Source organism: Panthera leo, chromosome D3 (assembly GCF_018350215.1).
Source record: "Panthera leo isolate Ple1 chromosome D3, P.leo_Ple1_pat1.1, whole genome shotgun sequence".
Lineage (NCBI taxonomy): Eukaryota > Metazoa > Chordata > Mammalia > Carnivora > Felidae > Panthera > Panthera leo.
Genome location: NC_056690.1, coordinates 46,167,025 through 46,182,427, shown reverse-complemented (window position 1 = coordinate 46,182,427; position 15,403 = coordinate 46,167,025). Strand labels below are relative to the sequence as shown.

Sequence of the window (15,403 nt, the reverse complement as noted above, 5' to 3'; positions counted from 1 at the left end):
CCACTTTCAGGAGGATTTATTTTATGTAAATTTCAACACAATGGAATGACTTCTCTTAAAAAAAAGAGAAAGAAAAACAAAAACAAAAACAAAAAACAACTACATTCATTCCAGCTCCTCAGGCTTCCTTCTTTTAAAATAACACTTATCATTAACTTTTTGGTGTCGTTTGCAAAAGTAATACAGACCCGGTGTAGAAAACAGGGCAAATTCATTAAAGCATATAAACAATGTTCGTCCCATCGTTTAGATGACAGCTATGAACATTTTTCTTTAAACGGTAATGCAATGTTGTGAACTGTTTTGTAAACTGCTTTTTTCCCCTCGTCTGCCATTTTCGACTTTTTTTTACAGGGACTAGTGTCCCTTTCCCCACAGGCGGTGGGGTCGATCTCAGCCCCGGCCCGGCGATCTTTCTCTCCCTACCTCCCAAGACAGCAGAGAGCGACCTCGCCCACAAGGCGGCAGCCGGGCCCGCGGCGGCCGGGTCCCTTTAAGAGGCAGGCGCCAGAGGCGGTCCCCGCGCGGATTGGCCGAGCTTGGAGCCACGTGGCTGTCCTGGCAGCTGCGGCTGTGGCCTTGCTCCGGAGGCTGCCGCGGAGCTCCAGCGGGGTTCCCGGATAGGGGCGCGGGTTGCCCGATGTGCGTGAGGAGGTGCCTGGTGGGCCTTACCTTTTGTACCTGCTACCTGGCGTCTTACCTCACGAACAAGGTGAGGGGGGCGGGCGCGGGGTGGCGATGATTGCACGTGGGAGATCGGAGCCCCCACATCGTACGTGGAACAGATGCAGCCTCCAGCTTTTTACCTGATTTTTCCTGATGGTAGTGGAGAGGAAGCCGACTCTGTGGAATGCTCATTTAGAAATAGGATTTGCTGGACTGCACTGGCCCTGTTTCCGGTCCTGTAAAGCATCCTTTACATTTCCTGGGACAACGAATTTTCTAAAATTAAATTTATTTATTTATTTTAATGTTTATTTATTTTTGAGAAAGAAAGAGAGCGTAAGTAGGGGTCACCAAATTTTTTGACTGGTGAATTCCCAGGAACTTAATTTTGGGTTGTGCATACTACTTTTCAGGGAAAAAAAGCAATTGGCTCTTGTTCTTTCGCGGCAGGAAGAGTAGAAGAAATCTGACATATCCTGCCTTTTTTTTCTGAAACACGCCCCTGCCCTAGAAACCCACATGGTTCCAGAAGTTTTTATTTTTAATTTTAATTTTTTTTTTATTTTTAAAGTTTTATTTATTTAATAATCTCTACACCCAACATGGGACTCAACTCATTACCCTGAGCTCAAGTCAAAGTTTTTCCAACTGAGCCAGATAGCCACCCCCCTCCCCCCAGCCAAGCTTTTAAACAGAAGAGATCAATCCATTTCCATATCCATCTTTCCCTCACACCACTGATAGCCAATCTTTTTTTAATGTTTATTTATTATTGAGAGAGAGAGAGAGACAGCAAGAGCAGAGGAGGGACAGAGAGGGAGGGAGACAGAATCTGAAGCAGGCTCTAGGCTCTGAGCCATCAGCACAGACAGAGCCCAATGTGGAGCTGGAACTATGAACCCTGAGATCATGACCTGAGCCAAAGTCAGAGGCTTAACTGACTGAGCCACCCAGGTGCCCTTGGCAGTCTTTTTTTTTAACATTTATTTATTTTTGAGACAGAGACAGAACATGAACAGGGGAGGAGCAGAGAGAGAGGGAGACACGGAATCTGAAACAGGCTCCAGGCTCTGAGCTGTCAGCACAGAGCCCGACGCGGGGCTTGAACCCACGCACCGTGAGAACATGACCTGAGCCGATGTCGGACGCTTAACCGACCGAGCCACCCAGACGCCCTGGCAGTCCTTTTAAAAATATTTCTCCATCCCATACATTTCCACTATGTTCAAGAGTTTTTTGTGGAATTATTTTTGAAAATAAAATATTTATAAAGTTAATTTTCTTTAAAGTAATGTCATGAAACTCTTTTTTATGAAAATGCAGAAAAGCAGTGGTGCCATGTTTTTATTTTGTTAGGAGGGAGAAGCTGGCCTTGGATTAGGACCATACAGGGAAATGTTAGACTTTTGAGGGCTAGGGTGGGGCATCCCCTCTTGTCATAGAGGTTGGCTGGACACCAAGACAAAGTGGGGGATACCAGGCCCAGGACCACCTTCCCCCATTGTAGGGTCTCCCCTGCCCATCCCCCTCAAAACCCAAACCCCTCTTGCTCTCTGGAAAAGGACTGTTAACCAATAGCATTTCCTTATACCTTCTCTCTTAACGTGAGGACTGTCTTCAGAATACTCAGATGATGCACCAGAACCCTGTCAGAATCCTTCCTCCCATCCAGTTGATTTTTAGTTTCGGTGATGTGCCTTTGAAGATCCATTAATACTGCCTTCCTGGGAGACAGTGATGGGTTTGTATCCTGGCTCCACTTAGCTTGGTCTTTGGGACTTAAATTTCTCTAAAGCTAAGTTTTTTAACTTTAAGATAGGATTAACAAGTCCTTTTCAAAAAGTCGTTCTGAGGATTAATCAAAATGATTAATTGAGTTACTGAGTTGACTGGCCAAGTGCCCAATATCATGGTAAATAAGGTAAGTGGTAATTACTCTAGAAGGAAGGAAAGACAATCTTTTGCATATGGGGTGACCCAGTAATTAGCTTTTAACAGATTTGTTTCTTCCTCACAGGAAGCTAAACTAAAAGATTTATTTTAGCACCTTTTCTAGAATATGTGAATTTGTGAAATCCTGGCCTTTTCATTCAACTATTCTAATTTGTTTAGTTAACCTGATGAACATATTGATAATATTTCACTTAAAAACAAAATGACCTTCCTTTTATTTCTATATAATCATCAGCCGGAGAAGAGTGACAAGTCTTTCATGAAAACCCATGAGCCAGGCGGGCATTGGTTAAAAAACAGAGTATCTAAGCAAAACAATCCAGCAGGCAGATAACACTTAGTTCACAGAAATTTATACCCCCTCTGGATGCACATTGGCATCTGTGGCATTATTGTTATATTTATTAGGGTCCCTCACCATTTTATAGTCAATGCTATAAAGATGGATTACCTTCCATGTGCATCATGCTTCAAGGTGCTAGAAAAAAAGAAGCCAAACTGTCCTGTCTCTAGGAATATCTAATCCGAGTAATAAAAATTGTAGATTTCCAAGGACCCTCAGAACTTAAACAACAAATCCTTTTCCATTTTCCGTGATGGTTTGGAGTGCTTTGGTTTAGGGCTCTTGGGAGTGTTGGAGCAGATCAAAAGCAGAAGAGTAACAGCAGAAGGCAGAGGGAACGGGAGGGGAGGAGACTGTACAAAGGGGAAAGAAATGGAGTCAAGAGTAGCAGCAGGCAGATGTGAGGCCCAGGCAGGGGTGGGAGAGGTAGTTCTTCATAATGGGACTATGGTAGGGACTTTGTAACTCTTAGATGATGCCATTGTTTCAAATAGGACAGTCGTGCTTCTTTCTGGCAGCCATAACAGGTTGGCTTGGACCAAATAGGGGCCAAGTGAGAAGGGAACTGTGCAGTGAGCCCCCCAGCATATAATCTCTGCGAAATGATTTTTCTTTTGAATTAGTGAACATTATTTTGTGTTTAGAGATAGGATCCACTCTTCCAGTTTTTAGAAGACTCTTTGCTATTTTTTTAATGTTTATTTACTTTTGAGAGAGAGAGAGGGGGGCGGAGAGAGGGAGAGAGAGAGGGAGAAAGCAACCAGGGGAGGGGCAGAGAGAGAGGGAGGCAGAAGATCCAAAGCAGGCTCTGCGCTGACAGCAGAGAGCCCGATGCAGGGCTTGAACCCACAAACCATGAGATCATGACCTGAGACAAAGTCAGATGCTTAACCAACTGAACCACCCAGGCGCCCCATGCTAGTTTTTTAATTTTCCTATTTCTCAGGGTAGTTTTCTCCTCTAACTATTTCCCTCTGTATTTGCAGAAAAGAAAATTCATTGAAAAAACTCTTGTCTATTTTAGGCCCAGCCCTTCTAGTGTTAAAAGAAAGGTTGATTTTAGTTTGAACAGCAAGTGTTTTGGCTCTCCTGACCTCGTGTCTGAGGTGTTCCTCCAGCCTGTGGGAGGTCCTGGCAGTAACCAGGCTTAGGGCCCAGGCAGCCACCAGCCCTTCTTCCCCTCAGAGCTATTAAGCTTTCAGCCTGGGGACAACGTCCACATCTGTTTTCCTTTCAAAGACTCCCAAATTGCTCCTTCTTTTTCCATGAGAAGTGCTCACTGCTGTTCCACTGAATAGCCTTTTGCTCTGAGCAACACTTTTCAGTGGCCTGAGGAACTGCTAAAGAATGAATATTAGGACTTAGATTGCATTTGTCAGAGATTTCGCTTTTCACTGTTGTCACTCTTCTTTAGCAAGGTCAGGTAAGAGCTTCAGCATTTTGTCTCCCCCCAGGATGTAGGACAAAGCCCAGCATACACTAAACTAAATAAATATTTGCTGTCTTCAAGAGGGTTGTTTAGGATGATAGAGCACATGGCCCAGATGCTCACTTGTTCATCCTTTCCCTGTTTTAGAATGAAAATATCAGGGAAAAGTGGGAAGGAGCCTATTGACCTATGTGAATAAACAGACTTCAGAGAAGAAGAAGGTCCATTTTTTTTTAAGTTTTTTTTTTTTAATGTCTTATTATTTATTTTTGAGAGAGAGAGAGAGAGAGAGAGACAGAGTGTGAGCGGGGGAGGGGCACAGAGAGAGGGAGACACAGAATCCAAAGCATCACCAGGCTCTGAACCATCAGCACAGAGCCCGACGTGGGGCACCCAACAAGGGGCTTGAACTCACAAGCTGTGAGATCGTGACTGGAGCCAAAGTCCCAGACACCCAACCGACTGACCCACCCAGGGGCCCTGAGGGTCCATTTCAAGTAAATACAGAGCACAGGCAGTTAGCTGTAATCGTGACATTTAGGAGCTCACACTAGGAGGCCTATGTATAGGTTAATCCATGGGAAAAAATAGGTATGTAAATTTGCCTAACACCAGGCCACTCTATTTTTACATCATGTGAAGAATCAGTAGAGTCCTTGCCTAGAGCCTTTAATGGTTTTTAAACTTTACAAAAAGTCTTAGTGCTCAATGGTAGGAAAAATAGGAAAAGATATCCAGAAAGACAAAACACAGTCCCGTTTCATAAAGTGTTATAAAAGACATAATAGAAAAACAAGTTGTTGACCTTAGCCAAGTTGGTTTAAAAAAAAAAAAATCCTTAAAATGCTAAAGCACAGGGAAAGGTATGAGGCCTAAGCAGTATTAGTTTAAAAACAAAAAACAAAAAAAGTACCTTTAGAATGCAAAAGCCAAATGCCCCCAAATGGAAGGAAAACAAAGGAAATAAACACTAGGATGCAGTTCTTGCTTGAAGAGAATCAAAGAAGGGGGTTGGATTTTGAGGTAAATTGGACAGTAGATAAAGGGGGTACCCTGAGAAAAGAGAGTGCGTCCAGGGGTTTGTCCGGTTTTCTTGAATTACTGCAGTTCCAACGTGACTTCCCCTGAGGCCTGGGAAGATACTGAGTTGTTGGACATCCACAGCACCAGACCCAGCTGCTGTGCGGCCCAATTTGCTGACGATACCAGTTCTATTTCCCCACCAAGAGGTGGTTAGGCTTCTGGCGACCCTGGGGAAAAAAGACTCGCTCTTTTTAGTATGACTTGGAAGGTCTTTTTTTTTTTTTTTCCCATGTATGATTTTGGGGGGAAGGGTAAATGCCTTTTTGAAACTAGAGTATACTTATATTTCTTCAATAGGGATTTCTTTGATTATACAGTCTAGCAATTCTCCATAATTTGAAAATGTCCATTAATCTGCTCTTTGTTTTTCAGTATGTCCTATCTGTCTTGAAATTTACCTACCCTACATTATTCCAAGGGTGAGTATCTTTTATGCTCTTTGTACACATATGTGGGGCATGTCCAACCAGCATCATTAAATGTTGCTTAAAATATTTTTAATGACTACATAGATTTTTTTCTTTTTTATCAAATAGACATACTGTAATTTATTTAGCCCTTCTATTAGTGGGCATTAAATTGTGTCCCATTTTGGGGGTATAAAAATAGTGTTGTCAGACATATTTTTGTATCCAAGTTTGTCAAATTTCTAGCTATTTCTCTGGAATAGATTCCTATATAAGAAATTTGGGTTAAAGAATATGAACTTCTGGGTTTTTAAATTTTTTTTAATGTTTATTTATATTTGGGACAGAGACAGAGCATGAACAGGGGAGGGTCGGAGAGAGAGACACACACAGAATCTGAAGCAGGCTCCAGGCTCTGAGCTGTCAGCACAGAGCCTGACACAGGGCTCGAACTCACGGACCGTGAGATCATGACCTGAGCCAAAGTTGGACGCTTAACTGACTGAGCCACCGTGGTGCCCTCCCCCTGCCCTGCCCTGCCCCGGGCCACTGTCTCTCAAATGACTATTGACATTTTGAGCTTGGTAATCCTTTGTTATGGGGGCTGGTCCTGCACACTGTAGGATGTTTGGCAGAGTCCCCGGCTACAACTCACCAGATGCCAGTTAGCAACCCTCCCCTCCCCCACCCCCTGTTGTGACAACCAAAAATGTCTCTAGATATTGCCAAATGTCCCCTAGGGGGAAGAATCATACGGGTTGAATGCCACTGCTCTAGGTCACACTTGGAGGGCATGACCCATATCTGTCTGTTCTGCTTGGCTGGGTTAGTGAAGGTTTCACAAAGGAGGCATAAAAACTGAATCTAATAGGATGAGCAGGTGTTCACCAACACACAAAGAGGTAGGAGAACATGATGTGTCAAGAGGGCAGCACATGGAGACTCCTAGAAGTAGAAAGTGACCTGACACATTCCCGAGGCTGTCAGCTGTTCAGTATGGCTGGAATGTAGCTGCCCATGGCAGATGCACCGGAGCTGATCCTGGAGAGGGGTGGGTGCCTGTCCAGGAAGGCTTGTGTGTCACTCGCAAGTGACTTTATCCCCGTAGGCCAGCAGTTCTCAACTGTTGTGTCGCAACACATGGGTGTGTTGTAATCACTTCCGTGGTGAGGTGTCTCAAGTCATAACTAAAAATGAGGTTTTGAAATCTATGAATTATTCACCTAAAGTAAAGCAATTAGAGTGAAACAGGGTGAAGTTATTGCCTGTAGTACCCTCTCACTCATTTTGAAGTTTGCTGTGCCTTGTACAGTGGGAAGGGCAGGGGTGTTTAATTAATTAACTAATTAGTTAGCTAATTTAAATTTTTTTAAAAGTTTATTTGTTTTCAGAGAGAGAGAGAGAGAGAGAGCAAAAGTTGGGGAGGGGCAGAGAGAGAGGGGAGGGAGAGAATCCCAAGCAGCCTCCACACAGTCAGCACAGAGCCTGATGCAGGGCTTGAACCCACAAACTGTGAGAGTTGGATGTTTAACCAACTGAGCCACCCAGGTGCCCCAGGGGTGCTTATTTTATAACCTGTGCTCCCCTTGTACTTTGCATGCAGAGGAAGAATGTCTCACTTGATCCCAAGTGTCTTATGGCAGAAAAGAGACTGGGAACTGCATCTGGCCACCTGGGAAGAATCAATCAACTGGTTTTGTTTTGTATTTTGTGTTTTGGGTTTTTTTGTGTGTTTTTTGAGAGAAAGGGGGGGCACAAGTGAGCGAGTAGCAGCAGAGAGAGAGAATCCCAGAAGGGGCAGAGGGGAGAGAGAGAGAGAGAGAGAGAGAGATTGAGAGAGAGAGAGAAAGGCGGTGCTCATCCAAAGCGCGATTCATGTTTTTACCCCAATGGGCTGGTGCTCACCCAAAGCAGGGCTTGTGTTCACCCAAAGCAGGGCTCCAGCTCACCTGACGTGGGACTCAAACTCGTGAACCATGAGATCGTGACCTGAGCTGAAGTCAGATGCTTAATGACTGAGCCACCCAGACACCCTTGTTTTGTTTTGTTTTTAAAGAAATGATGCCTTTTTATTTTAAATGTTTATTTTTGAGAGAGAAAGTGGGGGAGGGGCAGAGAGAAGGGGACAGAGGATCTGAAGTGGGCTCTGTGCTGACAGCAGAGAGCCCCATGCAGGGATCGAACTCACAAACTGTGAGATCATGACCTGAGCCAAAGTCAGGCTCTTAAATGGCTGAGCCATCCAGGCACCCCAAATCAAACATTTTTAAAACAAGCAAGTGGCAAAATGAAGTTTGCCTTCTAGAACAAGCGCTTTGGCTGCAGGTAGAGAATGAAAGTTGTGAGGCCATCCTGGCGATAGGGACACCAGTTTGGGGACTGATACTGGAGTTGAGGAGTGCCATGATGGGAGCCTGCATTAGGCAGAGGCAGAAGAGGTGGGGAAGAGAAGACTTGGTACTCTAGAACTGTTATGGGGATGCGTTCAATAGGATTTTGCGAGCAGATGAGAGAGGTGACTGAAGAGAGAAGAGCTAGGATGACATCTAGGCTCTGATTTGGCTGATTAGGGGCAGAGGACGAAAATCAGAATGAGGAAGGGAAATTCAAGGTAACGTTTTAGGCAAGTTATCATTGGGAGCTTGTGGGGTGTCAGGGTGGTGGTATCCAGGTGGGCGTAGGGATTTGGAAATATCAGTTCAAGGATGATGGGAGAAGTGGGGACTGTGGGGGAGGTTGTTCAGGAAAAGTCTAGAATAAGAAGAGAAGAATATCAGTGTCAGCACTGAATGGTACAGCTGGATTCGAGAATAATACAGGTTGAGAAGGAGGGGCCTGGGATGCTAGTTAGGAGAGAATGGGAGAAAAGAATTGTAGGAAGGCTTGGATGTATATATTTGTGTCAGCCAGGAGCTCTGCCAGGTCTGGATGGCATATGAGACTATGGCACTCTCTTAAATTCACATTGGCCTTTGTCTTTTTCAGGTGGCAGACGTTAATTGGTGGACTTTTGCTTCATGTGTCATGGAAACTGGGCTGGGCTGAGATCAACAGCAGTTCAAGGTAGAACAACATCTTCTTGCTGGATTCATGATTCATGCCCTGCATTCTCTTCACATTATTTAATCTTTTCTGGTGTTACACTGGGAAACGCAGATGTTTATTTGAGTTGCTTGATCTCTTAGTTCCCTTTGAACCTTGGGATTTTAATGCTTTTATAATCACATAGAACTGAAGGAGTCTGTTTTCCTGCTTAGTGATGTTACTAATATAATATTAAAATTAATTGAGATACATAACTTATAATACTGTATTAATTGGGCTTTGTTTTAGATCATAGGAGCACAACAAATGAGTTTTTATTTATTTTTAATTAAAAAAATGTTTTTTTAAACATTTATACATTTTTGAAAGACAGAGATACAGAGCGTAAGTAGGAGAGGGGCAGAGAGAGAGGGAGGCACAGAATCCGAAGCAGGCTCTAGGCTTTGAGCTGTCAGCACAGAGCCTGATGTGGGGCTTGAACTCACAAACCATGAGATCATGACCTGAGCCAAAGTCGGACATTTAACCAACTAAGCCACCCAGGAGCTCGGATGAATGAGTTTTTTTTGTGTGTTTTTTTTATAAGTTAAAATTTTTAATTATATTATATTAATTATAAATTAATATATTTTATTATATTATATTAAACATAACATATTATATTAAATTATTTATTAAAAATAATTTTTAAATTATTTTCATTATAATTTTTTATTATAAATTTTTAATTTATTTTTGGTAGAATACTAGCAGGAGAGGAGAAGAGAGCCCCTATAATTTTTTTTATGTTTTTTAAATTTATTTTTGAGAGAGAGTGACAGAGTATGAGCAGGTAAGGGGCAGAGAGAGAGAGGGAGACGCAGAATCTAAAACAGACTCCAGGCTCTGAACTGTCAGCACTGAGCCCAACGTGGGACTTGAACTCACAGACCATGAGATCACAACCTGAGCCAAAGTCAGATGCCCAACTGACTGAGCCACCCAGGCACTCCCCAATGAATGAGTTTTTAAATGAACTTAAAATTTTTGGAAATTTTTGATTTTGAAATTACTTACTACTTTACAGAAGAGTTTGAAATAACACAAAGAATTTCCATACCCTTTACTCATATTCCTCATTCTTTTATCTTGCTTCTCCTATAATTTTCTCTTGCGATTTATGAATATGTATACATATATATATGTATATATATATATATAATTTTTTCTGAACTATATGAGAGTAAGTTGCAGATTTGAGAGTAAAATTCCCCTTCTAAATTCATAAGTGTGTATTTTCTAAGAGGAAGGACATTTTCTTACTTCACTATAGTATAGTAATCAAAATGAGGAAATTAATATTGATGCAATACTGTTATCTCATCTACAGACCAAAGTCATATTTTTCCAATTTTCTCAATAATATCCTTATAATGTAACTCCCACCCTGCCCCCCGCCCCCCGCACCTCCCTGCCAAATTCTGATCCAGGGTTCAGTTCAGATCACACATTGTATTATATATTAGTTTTTATGAATCTCTTAAGGCAACTTGTCAAATACATTTAAAAGAAATCTCAAAAACCATGACATTTTTCAGACAAAATTACAACCTGAATTGGCTAGCCACTCCTGCCTCACCTAGGTAAATTCTTATAATTCTTCCAGAACATCATGCCTCACCTGAAATGATACACAAAATGAAGAGAAATGAAGTCAAAGTTTATATGGACAAGGCAGACAGCTCTACTGAATGATCAGGCCAGGTCACTCACCTGTATAATATCCTTACCTTCACAAAATGAAGATACTTTTGAAGAAACTTTTATATGTGATATTAAGCAGAGGTCTTACTTTATACTCCATTGTTATGGTGGATGGTTCAGGGAGAACTGGGTCTTCATTTAAATGAATAAGTGCCTTGCACCCCAATGTTTATAGCAGCACTATCGACAATGGCCAAAGTATGGAAAGAGCCCACATGTCCATTGACAGATGAATAAAGAAGATGTGCTTTATATATCTATATCCGTATACACACACACACACACACACACACACACACACACACACATACATATACACACAATGGAATATTAGCGATCAAAAAGAATGAAATCTTGCCATTTACAACAATGTGGATGGAACAAGAGTGTATTATGCTAAGCGAAATAACTCAGAGAAAGACAAATACCATATGATTTCACTCATATGTGGAATTTAAGATACAAAACAGATGAACATAAGGGAAGGGAAGTGAAAATAAGATAAAAACAGAGAGGGAGACAAACCATAAGGGACTCTTAACTAAATACAGAGAACAAACTGAGGGTTGCTAGCAGGGTGTTGGATGGGGGGATGGGCTAAATGGGCAAGGGGCATTAAGGAGGGCACTTGTTGGGATGAGCACTGGGTGTTATATGTAAGTGATGAATCACTAAATTCTATTCCTGAAATCGTTATTACACTACATGTTAACTAACTTGGATTTAAATTAAAAAAATAAATTAATTTGAAAAATAAAAATAAATATGTGCCCTGAATTCACAAGGCCTGTGATAGTTCTAATATTCAGTTAAATAATGAAGCATGTTGATTCCATATGGTTTCATTTATTCCTCCACAGAGGCAAGAGATTGGTCTAGAATGCAGGTACTAATGGTCAGATTGTGGACTGGGGTCCACCAGTGCTCATCAACATGGGTCCTCTACTCTGTTTACAATGCCCCTGACTACAATTATCTTGTAATTTCTGATGTGAATTATTTACTTCATAATAGTCGTTTAAACATTACTTTGGCCCTGTTTCCTTAAGAGCTAAGCCATTGGTTCCCACTTAAAAACATTTTTCCTGTGAGAAAATATACATAATATAAATTTTACCATTTTTAGACCATTTTTAAGTGTACAGTTCGGTGGCATTAAGTGCATTCACAATGTTGTGCAACCATTACCAGAACTTTTCCATCATCCCAAACAGAACAAACAGTAACTCCCCATTCTGCCTTCCCTCCATCCAGTCCCTGATAACCACTGTTCTATTTTCCATCTCTGTGAATTTACCTATTCTGGATACCTCATTTCAGTGGAATCATACAGTATTTGTCCTTTTGTGACTTAACATAATGTCCTCAGAATTGTTGCATGTGTCAGAATCTTCTTCTTTAAGAAGCTGAATAATATTCCATTGTATGTATACCACAGTTTGTTTATCCATTCATCTCTTGATGGAATTCTTCATACTTCTGCCTTTTGGGGGAAGGGAAGGAGGAATGACTGGTAGAGCTGAGTAAAGTCAAAGACACTCAAGGTTCATTCCCTGAAAGGAATGATCCTCCAACAGTAGAAATTTGAGACCCACTAGACACTGTTGTCCTTTGAGCTTGTGTGATGCTAGGTTCTACCCATTGCAGATCTGTGGGCATGTCCCCTTTCCGTCCCCCTGCTAAATTCTCAGAGACCTTTTCACTTCTATTGCCTGTACTTCCTCAGGTGGCTTCACATCCTTACACACGATGTTAGCTCGGTTAACGCCTTATCAAAGATCCTAGTGTCTTAGTGAATCTTATAATTAATAACTGCTGCAACAGCACAGCATTTCCATTTTCCACAGATCCTCAGCAAAGGGGAGTTACCAGATGTCTAGCAGCAAGGACCCAGCACCCATGTTCCTTCATGTATGCCTGGGCTGGGTGTGTGTTTGCCATGGTTGCTGTTTCCTACTAGGCTTGGCTTTCCGATTATGTTACTAGAGAACCAAAGCTTGGCTTTGCTGTGTGACTGTGCACTTGTGTGGAGGTGGCAGAGGTTGGACTCTACTAAAAATGGAAACAGCAGCAGGTGGACAGGGTGGAGTCCTCTGGATCATCGTAGAGTGAAGATTGTACCAGTGGGGCTGGAGGGTGGTTTCCAAATCGGTATTTAATAACATATACCATGAGAGCTCATTTAGACCCCTTATAGCCTGGGGTGCAGCAGAATCCAAGATTACCTCTTAAAACAAGTTCCAGAACCTGGCACCACATTTCCTACTTTGTAGAGAGGCCATTCTGCTGTGTTGGTTAGTCTCTGGCCATGTCATGACTCCACTAAGTGACCCGATAGAATCCATCTCCAAGATTTTTACTCAGCAACCAGCAATCACCAAGTGTTGGATGATGCTTTAGAGGCCTTCTGTCCTGGGAAAGATCACACTGGCTTTCAGTCGCAAGCTTGTCCTTATATCGGCAGCTCTACTGCCATTGCAAACCTGCTGCAGAATGTTCAAGTGATTTTTCTAGCAGATGTGGGAGCCCTGGCTGTAGGCTGTGTTTCCAGAATGTGATCTAGAACACCGTGACAAGACATTTGACAGTGAGACCATGGCACTCTTTACTGGATTCTTGAACCATTGCTTACGGAATCAGGTGTGATTTCATTGGAGACATTACATGCCATCCTCCGGTCCCTTTATGACCAGACTACATGTTTAAATAAAAACATTTTGAAAGTAAATTTTAATGTACTTACTACTTTTTGTTCACTCTACCTAAGACAGCAAATTTTTAACTCTCAAGTTTTCAAGGATGAGAAGTTCTAAGTTAATAACACTATACCACAATGCCTTTGTGACCAGAGATTTCTAACAGATGAAGGAGAAAGCTCCACTCTTTAATTTTCCAATGGGGATCTTTGCTGGAGAACTATAAAACATTTCTTTGATAGGGGAGCCTGGGTGCCTCGGTTGAGCATCTGACTCTTGATTTTGGCTCAGCTCATGATCCCAGTGTCATGGGATGAACCACACGTCAGGCTCCACGCTGCCCCTCTCCCTCACTCTTACTCTCTTTTGCAAATGAAAAAAAATTTTTCTGGGGCATCTGGGTGGCTTGGTTGGTTAAGCATCCAACTCTTGGTTTCAGCTCAGCTCATGATCTCACAGTTTGTGGGTTTGAGCCCTGCATCTGGCTCTGCACTACTGATGTAGAACCTGCTTTGAATTCTCCCGCTCTCTCTCTCTCTCTCTCTCTCTCTCTCTCTCTCTCTCTCTCTCTCCCTCTGCCACTCCCCCACTCCCACACTCGTTCTCTCTCATAATAAATAAAGAATACTTTCAAAAAATTTTCTTTGATAAAACCTCCAAGTTAACTCAGTCCTGTCCCTAAAGAAATGAACAGTGAGCCAATCAATTAGGATGCTTCTTTTTATGATTAATTATTTGTTTTTAAGTGAGATAGCTTGTCTTCATCAAAGCTACTGGTGGTTGGAATTTCTCAAATATGTTTTTTAATGTGTTGTATTTCATTTTGAGTGACCTGTAATTTTACGAACAGTTACCTTTGCTCACAGAGGAGAGTTAACATAAAATCCATGTGTTTTTGATCTTTTTTCCTATTGTGTTTTTTCACCAGAGGAATGCTTTATGTATATTATGTAGAAATTACTTTGGGGGGAGGATAAAACCAGCTTTCAAAGCATTCTCAGGAAACACGGAGAACCACTGCAGGGACGTAATATGAATAAAATCTGATTGGTTTTGGTGTGGTGATTATGGTTATTCCCCAGAGAAGAGTCCATGAGGCCAGGGATGGTAGAGGACAGGAATTTTTTTTTCAGCTTTATTGAGGTATAGTTGTCAACTAAAATTGTAAGATGTTTAAAGTATACATTGTGGTAATTTGATATATGTACATATTGTGAAAGATTCCCTCCATCCAATTAATGAACACACCCATCACCTCACTTTATTTATTTATTTGGGTGAGAACATTTAAATTCTACTCTTCTAGGAAATGTCAATGACACAACAACACAGTGTTATCAACTGTAGTCACCATTTTATACATTAGATTCTAAGACTTTATTCATCTTATAACTGAAAGTTCGTACCCTTTTCCCAATCTCCTCTATTAACCTGCCCCCAGCCCCTGGCAACCACCTTTCTGTTCTGTTTCTGTGAGTTTGACTTTTTGTTTGTTTGTTTTCTTAGTTTTTCTTTTTTTTTTTTTTTTAAGACTCCACATATAATTCCAAATACCATGCAGTATTTTTCTTTCTTGGGACAGAATTTTTGGACCTTCGAAGTTTATAGTGGCTGCTGGTCATGCCTATACCACCCTGCAGGGCATAGGAATCTGCTGAACTCACACTTCAGTGTAGACCGCACCTCATGTCACTGTTGCTTTGTATCCATACAGTGTCTTGCAACAACTCAGCTCTGCCTTTGTGGCATGAAAGCCACCATAGACTACATACACAGATGGGTGTGGCTGTGTGCCAATAAAATGGTATTTCAGCAATAGGCAACAGGTGGGATATGGCCCATGGGTCATAGTTTGCTGACTCTTGTTCTAAGTTAGGCTCTGTGAGAAACAGTATAATCACAGGGATTTTGGGTTCAAGTGATATTAGGGCTGAACTTTGTTAAGGGAGTTGACCCTCTGTGAGTCAGAGGAAGAGTAAAGAATGAAGGAGGAAAGGTCTAAGAATATTAGGAAAGAGGGACAGTAGTGAGTAGGATT

At 41.8% G+C, this 15,403-nt stretch overlaps 1 protein-coding gene across 6 annotated transcripts in view; it reads left to right on the top strand.

The window, feature by feature from the left end:
• The first annotated feature begins 583 nt into the window (after positions 1–583).
• Positions 584–15,403, top strand: part of TMEM241 (transmembrane protein 241) — a 114,938-nt gene continuing 100,118 nt past the window's right edge. For 5 of the 6 annotated variants that reach the window (XR_006195200.1, XM_042910383.1, XM_042910387.1 and 2 more), the window contains exons 1-3: positions 584–712; positions 5,847–5,893; positions 8,867–8,944. Coding sequence is in view for 5 of the 6 variants with exons in the window: in XM_042910383.1 (XP_042766317.1) it covers positions 641–712; positions 5,847–5,893; positions 8,867–8,944 (197 nt within the window). In the remaining variant the exon portion in view is untranslated. Of the gene's footprint in view, positions 713–2,415; positions 2,588–5,846; positions 5,894–8,866; positions 8,945–15,403 lie in introns of those variants that run through there. The other variant, XM_042910388.1, reaches the window with a different exon arrangement.